Source organism: Eucalyptus grandis, chromosome 2 (genome assembly GCF_016545825.1).
Source record: "Eucalyptus grandis isolate ANBG69807.140 chromosome 2, ASM1654582v1, whole genome shotgun sequence".
Taxonomy (NCBI): Eukaryota; Viridiplantae; Streptophyta; class Magnoliopsida; order Myrtales; family Myrtaceae; genus Eucalyptus; species Eucalyptus grandis.
The window spans coordinates 42,544,010-42,554,770 of NC_052613.1; the positions used below are offsets into that span (position 1 = coordinate 42,544,010).

Below are 10,761 nucleotides of genomic sequence, written 5' to 3' on the forward strand. Positions count from 1 at the left end.
GCTTCACAATTGTTCTCCCAATTTCATGTTCTCTCAATAGAAACTGCAAGTTAATGAAATGCCCCCAAGGGCTTTGCCAGTGCAAATTCTTCCTTCAAATCTCTGCTTCTGCATGTGCCTTCGTGAGATTAAGAACTCAGATCAGCGAGTGTAATTCTCTTTTGACCCTCACATGCGTTCTCAACCAACCCTTTTGAGATTGTAAATAAAGGCACTAGCAGCCTCAGAGAGGTGAAATGAATAATTGAAAGGCGTTATGCTGATGAATGCGTTTGCCGAACACAATCCGTGATTAAGATGCTCTGCGGTTCCTGGACCCTAGATATAAAAAGTAAGTTAGCTGATGGAACATGTTGAGGGCACTATTTTTCATCTTGCTCCTCCTGACTTAAATCCTGAAGTCAATGCCTCGAATAGGCGCTTCCTACCCATCAAAGTGACTATATGTCCTAACTTTTATAGTGGTATATTTTGATTCGAGATAAATACATTGAAAATTTTAAAACTATTTACAAAAGTACAAATGAATTTTAAAATTTTCAAAAAATTCAGTTAAATCTTAAAATTAATCATGAAAGCACAATCAAGTCCTCAAACTTTAAAAAATACAATCCTTGGAAGGATTTAATTAGACCAATTTCACAAATTTTAGGGGTTAATTGCAATTTTTGAAAGTTTTAGAATTCGATTGCATTTCCTTTTGAGTTTAAGGACTTTCAATATACTTATCCATTTTCATTCTTCTTCATTTACTTCTACGTTATATTGAAACATTGACATGGATGTGAGGAGCATCTCCCTCGAGCTGCCAAACAGAAACAGAGGACATGTCTCTGTGTTGACTGCTTTGCCTTCTTCTTTCCTCCCAATTACTTACCATCCAAACACAAAAACACACGCAGGCCGTGTAGTTTCGGCAATTGATTGATTTTCCTTTGCATTAAGCTATTGAATTTCCGTTAGCCATGTTAGACTTCTACTAAAAGATGACAGGCCGAATTCATATTTCTCTGGTCGTCTAGAATTGGCCAAATAACCAATCCGACGCGTCTTCTTCTAAAGACTTTTCCAAGTTGCATGAATTCCTGATGATGGGACTTGTTCCTAGGAAAATTTTCTGCAATTCATACTTTTAAACAGCCAATCAATCAAGTAATCGCTCAAACTTAACCAGCTGTAATGCAAAAGCTCGACAGCACGAAAGGCCCGTGATGCCCTTTTGACTAATTGACTTATTGAGCACCTAGTCCACGCTCATGAAGGGAATCCAAAGGAGCTAGTCAAGGCTTGTCCCACACTCTTGTAATATATGGGCTCTTTAATAAAATAAAAGGAAAAGAAAGAGTTTGAAAAGTCAAAAAAAGGAGGTTGAAGGAAAGTGGGAGAAGCTTCGGCTGAGTTTAAAAAGAGAGAAAGAGGGAGAGAAAGAGGAGCAGCGAGCAGAAACAGGGGAAGACGCGAAACAGGGAGAAGAGAGAAAGAAGAGAAAGGAAAAAGGGCAAAAGAGAAAAATTTGGCGCGCTCGTGACCCGGACGCCTCATCAAGCCGACTCAAGTGTGTTTTGCAAGGCCGGTAAGAAATTGAAGCCTTTAATCACTTGCTTGAAGCAATTGCCGCAATTAGGGCTCGAAATTCAGATTTTTTAGGTATTTGTATGGCGAAGCTATTTTTGAGTCGTTAAGCTGTAATTTTTTAGAAATGGTACTTTGGGATGTTGTGAAGCTATAGCATCTTCCGGATCGTGATTTGAGCTTGCGTTGTTCGGAATGGAATTTTGAAGTTGGAGGCGCAATCTGATACTGTAGCGAACAGTGGCTTCGAGTCTTTTTTTTTTTTTGTTATTTCCGGTACTGTTTTGGGGTGGCTGAGTTGGGGTTGTTGTTGTACGTTAAGAGAGCTTTCTAACAACTATAAGAGGGCTTGAAACGGAATTTTGTGGAGGAAGTTATGGCGTGACGAAGTTGGCGCATGGGCCGTGCCTGGCTGAAAATGATGGGTTTATGCTAAATTGTGAACTTTTGGGGCACGTAGGTGTTGTTTATCGACTAATAGGCCTAGTATAGACAAGTCGTTATAAGAATATTATTTTTACTCAGCTTTTTGATATTTTCCCGTTAATTGTTAGGAATCCGAATGCGTCGGTTCGTGTGAGCGTCGTATTTGATTTTTGGCTTTTCCAGGTGAGTGACACTATTTCTTCTTTGTATTTTAAACTCATGTTTTGAGAAACGTGGTGGATTATATATTCCATGAGTTGATAAAAAGCATATTTTGTTGCATTAAACAGGATCGAATTATTACTAACATTTTGTTATTCGAAGGGAGTTATATTCCAACTTCGATTTGAATAGTTGTTTGAAAAAGGATTTGTGAAATTCTTTGTGAAAGAATCTTGAAATGTTTTGGAGAATGCTTTGATATTTATATATCAAATTTCGAGTTGTAATATGATTCTCTTTCTAATGTTGGATTACTGGATATTGTGATATGATTCTCTTTTGAGTTGTTATTGTGCTCAATGTCTCTATGGACCCTGAGGGGTGTGGATATGCGCATACTATTCTAGGATATCCTTGTGGGCCGAGCTACCGGCTAATAATATGTGGAGACCTTGCCAAGGGGGGAATCTTGGTCGTCTTGTCACGGGCGTTACGCGTGATCATGGCTAGACATTTGAGCATGAATTGGTCAATGGAGTGAACCATTGACGTATGATTTGAGTTTGATCGGTGGAGTGGACCATCAATATGAGTTGATGAGATTAATCAATGGAATAGACCATTGATGCATGTTTACGAGATTGACTAATGGACTCGACCGTTGGTGCTTTCAATATTTGAATTATGATTTGGTATTATGATAAAGTGAGTTATGTTTGTGTTTTAAAATGTGCATAGTGATTTCTCGATCCGCTTAGAAGAAATGGGTTACTCACTGAGCCGTGGTAGCTCACTCCTCTCATCTACTTATTTTTCAGGTTCTTCAGTGAGTCACGAATAGGCGTGAGCGTTCGTTCGGGGAGGACTTTTTTGGTGGAAATTTTGGGTATGGCTTATGCATAGATCATAAGTTTATAAGTTAGTCTTTGTAGAAGGTTTATGTTTTGATGTTTGTGGATTATAGATATACTCTGGTATTGTAACCAATTGCCCCTTTTTGTCAAATATATATATTTGGATGTATATATGTTGATATCAGGTTGAAATTTGGTTACGTTGAGGCTGCATCCTTTGTAAAAAGGACGGTCGTGTCATGCCCTTCTTCTTGTGAATCGGGGTGTGACACCTTTTGTTTTGACTTAAGACGATCATGAAAGGCTCCACTCCTTTAAACTCAACCACAACCTGCATTTCTCCTCGCAGGCCATGGGCAATTCCACTCTTGAGCGAAACATTTTCGTTCACAGCTTACGAGTCCCTTGTTGCTCCATCCATCGAAAAATGTCCCCTGTTTCAGTGCTCTGTTTCTTGCTCTTTCACCTGCTAATTCCTTCCCCAGCGCAAGCGGACGGTGATATAACCATCGGATCTTCTCTGACCGCGAAAAAGGACGACTCTTCATGGCTTTCACCTTCCGGGGACTTTGCATTCGGCTTTCGTACGCTACCTGCCAACCCCGACAACCACGGTGAGGTCTTCTTGCTCTCCATTTGGTATAACAAGATACCTTCGAGAACAATCGTCTGGTTCGCAAATGGAGATCATCCTGCACCTGAAAATTCGAAGCTAGAGTTCACTTCCGAAATTGGCCTGGTTCTCACTGATCCACGAGGGCAAAGATTGTGGATATCAGAGAACATCGTCGGTACTATCTCGCATGCTACCTTCAACGACACAGGCAATTTTATTATTCTCGGTTCAAATTTGGAGAATCTATGGGAAAGCTTTGAAGATCCCGACGACACATTGCTTCCTTCACAAACGCTGGGAAAAAATAAGTACCTTTCCTCTCGTCAATCAGAAGGAAGCTTTTCCAGAGGAAAATTCCAGCTTTGGATGCTGGACAGCGGAGACCTCGTACTCAACACCATAAACCTGCCTTCCAGTTATGCAAACGAACCTTATTACAGCACTGGAACTGCCCGAGATTCGAACACGTCGAGCCCGGGGAAAGAAGTCGTGTTCGACGATTCAGCTTCTCCATTTGTTCTGAGAGAGAATGGCGATAAAGTTTACCTCTCGCAGGTGAAAGTACCTTCAGCATCAGATTTTTACCATAGAATTACGCTGAACTTTGATGGGGTTTTGACTCAATACGTACACCCCAAGAATTCTATTTCTAATGGAACCTGGACCTCTCTGTGGTCTGAACCTGAAAATATATGCACTGCCGTTCTTGCTCCACGCGGCTCTGGTGTTTGTGGCTACAACAGTATTTGTTCCCTGGGTAACAATAACAGGCCGAACTGTGGCTGCCCCGAAAAATACACTTTGCTTGACCCCAACGATGAGTATGGCAGTTGCACACCTAACTTCACACTGAGTTGTGAGGAAGATGAAAAGAAGCTGAAGCAAGGTTCCATAGAGGATCTTTACACTTTCGTAGAGCTAGAGCACACGGGTTGGCCGACGTCTGATTATGCCCTGCTGAAGCCTTTCTCTGAAGACGAATGCAGAAACTCATGCCTGCATGACTGCATGTGTGCGGCTGCCGGTTTCAGAGATGGCAACAGTTGCTGGAAAAAGAAGCTTCCCCTGTCCAACGGAAGAGTTGATCCTAACTTGCAAGGAAAGTTCCTAATCAAAGTCCCGAAGCGTGACTCAACTCTTACAAACGATTTCCAATATCTGTTGTAATGAATCGGCGTCGCAGCGGAAGCGGATCGTATATTTTGTAATTATGTTGGGAGCTATAGAAATCGATCGAAATAAAACGAGGAACAATAAAAGAAAAAGGATACCAGAAATTTACGTGATTCGATCTGAATGTCGGAACCTACGTCTAGAAGAGCCAGCAAATCAATCCACTATAACTCGGAAAATTATAGGATTACAATCACACATATGCATTCAAGTGTTTCCCAGCTCTACTTTATACCCGATACCCATGGTGTTTAACAAAACAACTCAATGGATTCGACTCAACACAAAACCTCTCTAAGCTCTCGTCTCTCACACTCTCTCGAGCTCTTTTCTCTCTGGCTCTTTCTTGCGTAGCCTACGAGCTCCAGACGTCTTTCTCCTTTTATCGGTGGAAGTGAAGGAAATAAAAGAAACAAACTTGTATTCCCCAATTGTCAGAGCGTTGCCGATTCAAAGCATGCGTCTCCATGCATTTAATGTTAGCGTGTGAGCTGAGCAGCATGTACTGACACACGTAGAAGACCTTTTGCCTTCTCTCCTTCTTTATGCGCAACAAGACGAAAGAAGTCCACAAAGAGAAACCGTGAAAGAGGGAATTCGGCGCCTACAAGTGCTGACCAACTTTATTCTTCTACAAGCATGCATGCACATGGCCATGTGCATGCATTTAATGATGTAGAAGAATTGGACGATCACCCCTTCAGATTTCATGCTGACAAATGAGAAGAATCCCATGGATTGAAGACTTTATTTCCAACGCCAAGGATTGGACTTTTTTCGGCTTCTATCGCACGCTCCTTAATTTTAATTAAATATTTCGCGGACGTTCTTCCTCGTTTCAGCGTGAAAATGTTTTGCGTTTATCGGGTATCATATAAACAGATTCAAACTTAAGACATAATTTAACAATATCCAATCCCAAAGGGAAGGATAAAAGACCACAATCGTAGAATTTTGATTTTCGTTGGATCAGTGCTATTCGCAACTTCTGTGTCCGTCAATTTTCTACTCATCGGTGCTCTCACTTGGGGGTTTTTCTTTGTCTACCTCAACAAGCTCAAGAATATATCCACCAAAGAGAACTTCGTGAAATCAAATTTGCGTTATTTCACTTACCAAGAGCTTTTCCGAGCCACGGATGGGTTCAAGGAAGAGGTAGGCCGGGGATCTTTCGGGATTGTTTATAAAGGGGTGATGTCCAACGATGCACCAATTGCCGTGAAGAAGCTAGCTAGTGGGATGCAAAACAAGGAGAGGGAGTTCAGAACAGAAGTCGATGTGATAGGCCAGACCTCTCACAAGAATCTGGTTAGATTACTTGGTTTCTGTGATGAAGGCCAAGAAAGGTTGCTCGTCTATGAGTTTTTGAGCAATGGCACACTATCAAGTCTTCTCTTTTCAGGTGAATCCAAACCCAGTTGGATCCAGAGATGCCAAATTGCTTCAGGAATTGCCAGGGGATTACTATACTTGCATGAAGAGTGCACTACACAAATCATCCACTGCGATATAAACCACAGAACATACTTCTCGATGACTACTACAACGCGAGAATCTCTGATTTTGGACTTGCCAAGCTCCTGAAGATGAGCCAGAGCCATACTCAAACGAATATAAGAGGAACAAGAGGGTACATCGCTCCTGAATGGTTCAGGAACTTGCCCACCAGTGTGAAAGTGGATGTCTATAGCTACGGGTGTTGCTTCTGGAGATAATATGCTGCAGGAGCTGTTTCAAGACTGAGGTGAGCAGAGAAAGTGAGGGAGGGCTCTTGACTGATTGGGCTTATGATTGCTTCATGCATGGAATGCTGGATGCTCTGGTTGAAGGTGACACGGAGGGTCTGAGTAACAGGGTGAAGCTGAAGAATTTGGTCATGATCACCTTATGGTGTATTCAAGAGGACCCTTCCTTGAGGCCAACGATGAAGAAGGTGACACAGATGCTGGAAGGAGCAGTGGAAGTGCCTGTCCCTCCATGTCCATTCCCCTTGAACAGCAGCACCTCCTCTTTCCTTCACCCAAATTGAACAGGGCTTAAGTGGTATGCTCCATGAATCACAATTTTCTCACGCTGGTCGTGAACATGTTATCTTCGCTACGTACATTTTAGCATCTTGCTGGGTAACTTACAAAGGAGGAGAACCTCCGGTTGCCAATGTAAGTTACTACAGTAATTTATATGTAATCCTAGAAAATAAAAATAAGGATTATTTTGATAATGAATGTAGTACTGAAGGATGCAACTTAGAGGAATCAGTCGTGTAAAATTTTTAACTGTACAACTTGCATTACTATGCAATTCAATTTATAGACCAAATGAGTAAACACTGCCGCACAAGATCGTTTGCATCCTCAATTACCCAATACTCAACAAATCTGTTCACAATGACTTGAAACTAAGTCTGTTTGAAACAGAGGATGAGTGATATAATTAAAGCAGTCCTGAGTGAAATATGATTCCCAGTTCCCACTTTGTCATGACAAGAGGCAGGGGACTCAAGCACTGTATTATAGTCCCAGTGCAAAACAACTTGCATGGTTTAAAAGAACGGGATGCTTAATGCGTTGATACAGTGAGAATTTCCCAGCTCACACTGGTCTGCATAGATTCTGTACCTGTATGATCAGCATTCACCTGGACCACAGCTTGCACAAGATAGAGGAACCCAGACATCAAAACATGCGGAGTTTGGAACAACTGTACAAAATTTTACTTTCCCTATGCATAATGCGATGATGCACTCTACCAAGAAGATTGGGTTTTAGACTTCATCCTACACCCAAGTTCAAATGAGATAGAATTACGGGACGGTCCATGAAAAAGATCTAGGCTCGGTCACTTTGGCAAACTATTAAACATTCGACTCGTGAAACCTCCATTTAAATGAAAAAATTCAAGCAAGATGAGGCTTCCCTTGGACATCAAGTGAAGTTAGTTTCAGCCTGTCGACTGGCGACAAATATGAAAGACATTGATACTAAGTGAAACATCTTTATTTTACGCACGGTTATTGAAGCTGAAGGAATGATGCTCTACTGGCAAGATGGATCGTTGTTTTTCAGAAATTTTTGCAGTATATTAAGGAGTGGAATAATACATGAGTGGAAGATGTGATTGAGGACACGCAGTGGAGACGGCCTTCTCCATGATCCACCGAGTTATTGGAAATTCAAGCTGCAATTACTGTGGTACTTTGAACCCTAATTTAGTTTTTTTTTTTTTTTTAATTTTTAATTTTTAATTTTTCTTAATTTTTAAAAATTTTAAAATTTTAAAATTTTCTTAATTTTTTAAATTTTTGAATATTTTAAATCTAATTTAATTAATTTATATATTATTATTTACACGTATACAAGAAACAGCGTCGTTTTTGCGTTTTCTCCGTCACATCGCATGCAAAAACGACGTCGTTTTGAACCAAACTCGCCGGAAAATTGCCACGTCAGCCATTTGGCCGGATTTTCGCCGGAGTAGCACTTACGTGTCTCATTTTACTCCGATATTGGCATTTAAGTGTACAATTTTAAAGTTATGGCGGCTTAAGTGTCCTCCCCGTCTTGAAGTTATGGCACTCCAGGTGTCCCAACCTCGGGTTTTGGCATAGTATGTGCACCCCAGGAGCTCAAATACTGACGGAAGCTGGAGCATCCTCTGGACCCAACCCGACAACATATGCTCAGCCATTGTTTCTAGAAAGGGCATCGGAGTTTGTGGGTACAAATAGCATTTGCACTCTCGGAGAAAATAACAGGCCGAACTGTGGATGCCCTAACCGATACACCTTGGTCGATCCCAGTGATGAGCCCGGTAATTGCGCACTGAACTTCACTTTGAGCTCTTGTTTGGAAGATGAGGATAAGCGGAACCATGGTTCGGCCGAGGACATCTACGCTTTCGTGGAGCTGAAGAATACAGGTTTTCCTCCGGCCACTGCCAGTTATGCGCTTTTGGCGCCTTTCTCTGAGGATGAATGCAGGAACTCGTGCTTGCACGACTGCATGTGTGCGGTGGCTATTCACCGAGACGGCGTGAATTGCTGGAAGAAGAAGCTCCCTCTCTCCAATGGGAGAGTCGACCCCACCTTTAATGGGAAGGCCATGATCAAAGTCCCGAAAAGTGACCTCCCTCTACCTCCCACGAACGATTCCAATTCCAAATTCCCAATCCCAGAGCGGAAGGCGAAAGAGAAAAATCCCAGGACTTGGATTTTGGCAGGATCATTGCTCTTGGAAACTTCTGTTTTTGTCAATATCTTCTTCATTGGTGCGAGCACTCTGGGTTTTTGCGTCATCTACCGCAAGAAGCCTGAGAAAATAAACCCTAGAGAAACTCTAGTGGAGACGAATTTGCGGTGTTTCACTTACCAGGAGCTCTTCAAAGCCACGGACGGCTTCAAGGAAGAGCTAGGGAGGGAGCCTTCGGGATTGTTTATAAAGGTTTATTCCTAGTGATGTAGCAGTTGCTGTGAAGAAGCTGACTAACTTATTTCAGGACAAGGAGAAGGAATTCAGAACCGAAGTGAATGTGATCGGTCAGACCCATCACAAGAATCTGGTCAGGTTACTCGGCTTCTGCGATGAAGGGCAAGAGAGGTTACTGGTTTACGAGTTCCTGCACAACGGCACGCTGTCGAGCCTTCTCTTTACAGGTGAATCCAGACCCAGCTGGAACCAAAGATGCCAAATCGCTTCAGCAATTGCCAGAGGACTGCTCTACTTGCATGAAGATTGCGCTATGCAGATCATCCACTGCAACATCAAGCCACAGAACATCCTCCTCGATGAGTACTACAACGTGAGGATCTCCGATTTCGGATTGGCCAAGCTCCTGAAGATGGACCAGAGCTATACTCTCACAAACATCAGAGGAACAAGAGGGTATGTCGCTCCGGAATGGTTCAGGAGCTTGCTAATCACTGCGAAAGTAGATGTTTATAGCTATGGGGTGTTGCTTCTGGAGATAATATGTTGTAGGAGTTGTTTGGGGGGCGAAATGGGTGGAGAAAGAGAGAGGGAGCTCTTGACTGATTGGGCTTACGATTACTTTATGGATGGAAAATTGGATGCTCTCGTGGAAGGCGACATTGAAGCTTTGAGTGAGAAGGAGAAGCTGAAGAATTTGGCGATGGTTGCGTTTTGGTGCATACAAGAGGACCCATCGTTGAGGCCAACTATGAAGAAGGTGACTCAGATGCTGGACGGAGCAGTGGAAGTGCCGGTCCCTCCATGTCCATTCGATTTTAATGGTTGCACCACCGTCATTACTCAATGAGAGCTGAGCTCCAAGCTCTGAACTTTAATCTGCTTGTGCTGTGACGAGCATACTATACCCCACCGCTTGTTTTGCAGCTTGAAGTGTTGCATTTTGTCTTCTGTGCAGTGTTTTGACTCTAAAACGTGCAGCAGAGTGATGCAAGTTCTTTTTCAAATGAGTATTGCAATTTCATTTGTCTTGAATGGATTATCTGTAGTTGTTAAACCTAACAATGATTAGGATGTGGGACTTCCAGCGTTGAACATTGAAATTCTGCGTCACGCTAGACGTTGTTATCTGTTTAGGAGTATTTTGTGAAGTTTATAATGTTATCAATGGATCAATGGTGCATAATGTCATGGACTGGTGAGCTCTTGAGTCACAGTCAGGGCTGATGGCCCTTAGCTCAAGGACCTGTGGCATGTACTATCTCTGCTTTCGGCTGGTGTACCATCCGACCCGAGCGCGTAACCTCTCTATGTAATATTTGGCTGGTGGGGCACAAAAGAAGAAAAAGAAACATAAGTAAAAAGGAAGGGAGGGGAGGGCTCGGTTAAAAAGGACAGCAGAGAGCTCCCTCGACCGAAAAAAAAAAAGGAGAAAAAGAAGAAGAAGAAGAAGGGGGAAAAGAAGAAAGGGTTTTTTGGCACATGCATATCACGGATGCCTAGCCAAGCCGGCTCAACTTTATAACGCAGCACC

The 10,761-nt window shown here is 42.4% G+C and overlaps 2 protein-coding genes across 2 annotated transcripts; both read left to right on the forward strand.

The window, feature by feature from the left end:
- Positions 1-1,409: 1,409 nt before the first annotated feature.
- On the forward strand, positions 1,410-6,901 carry LOC108957986 (G-type lectin S-receptor-like serine/threonine-protein kinase LECRK3). Its single transcript, XM_039307104.1, is given in 7 exon segments — positions 1,410-1,573; positions 2,127-2,181; positions 2,979-3,046; positions 3,364-4,793; positions 5,733-6,310; positions 6,313-6,498; positions 6,501-6,901. Coding segments are annotated over 4 exon segments (2,523 nt in total). The 5' UTR covers positions 1,410-1,573; positions 2,127-2,181; positions 2,979-3,046; positions 3,364-3,366; the 3' UTR covers positions 6,833-6,901.
- A 1,510-nt stretch (positions 6,902-8,411) lies between these two features.
- On the forward strand, positions 8,412-10,244 carry LOC120290727 (G-type lectin S-receptor-like serine/threonine-protein kinase RLK1). The gene is made up of 2 exons (XM_039307105.1): positions 8,412-9,157; positions 9,243-10,244. Exons 1-2 carry the CDS (start codon positions 8,412-8,414, stop codon positions 10,075-10,077), a joined length of 1,581 nt encoding a protein of 526 aa, XP_039163039.1. The 3' UTR covers positions 10,078-10,244.
- Positions 10,245-10,761: the final 517 nt, after the last annotated feature.

Bases quoted from the DNA above. Each gene is read 5' to 3' on its own strand.
- LOC120290727 (XM_039307105.1), top strand. From the start codon at position 8,412: ATGTGCACCCCAGGAGCTCAAATACTGACGGAAGCTGGAGCATCCTCT. The intron at 9,158-9,242 runs GTGTTTCACTTA...TTGTTTATAAAG, and splicing joins CTAGTGGAGACGAATTTGCG to GTTTATTCCTAGTGATGTAG.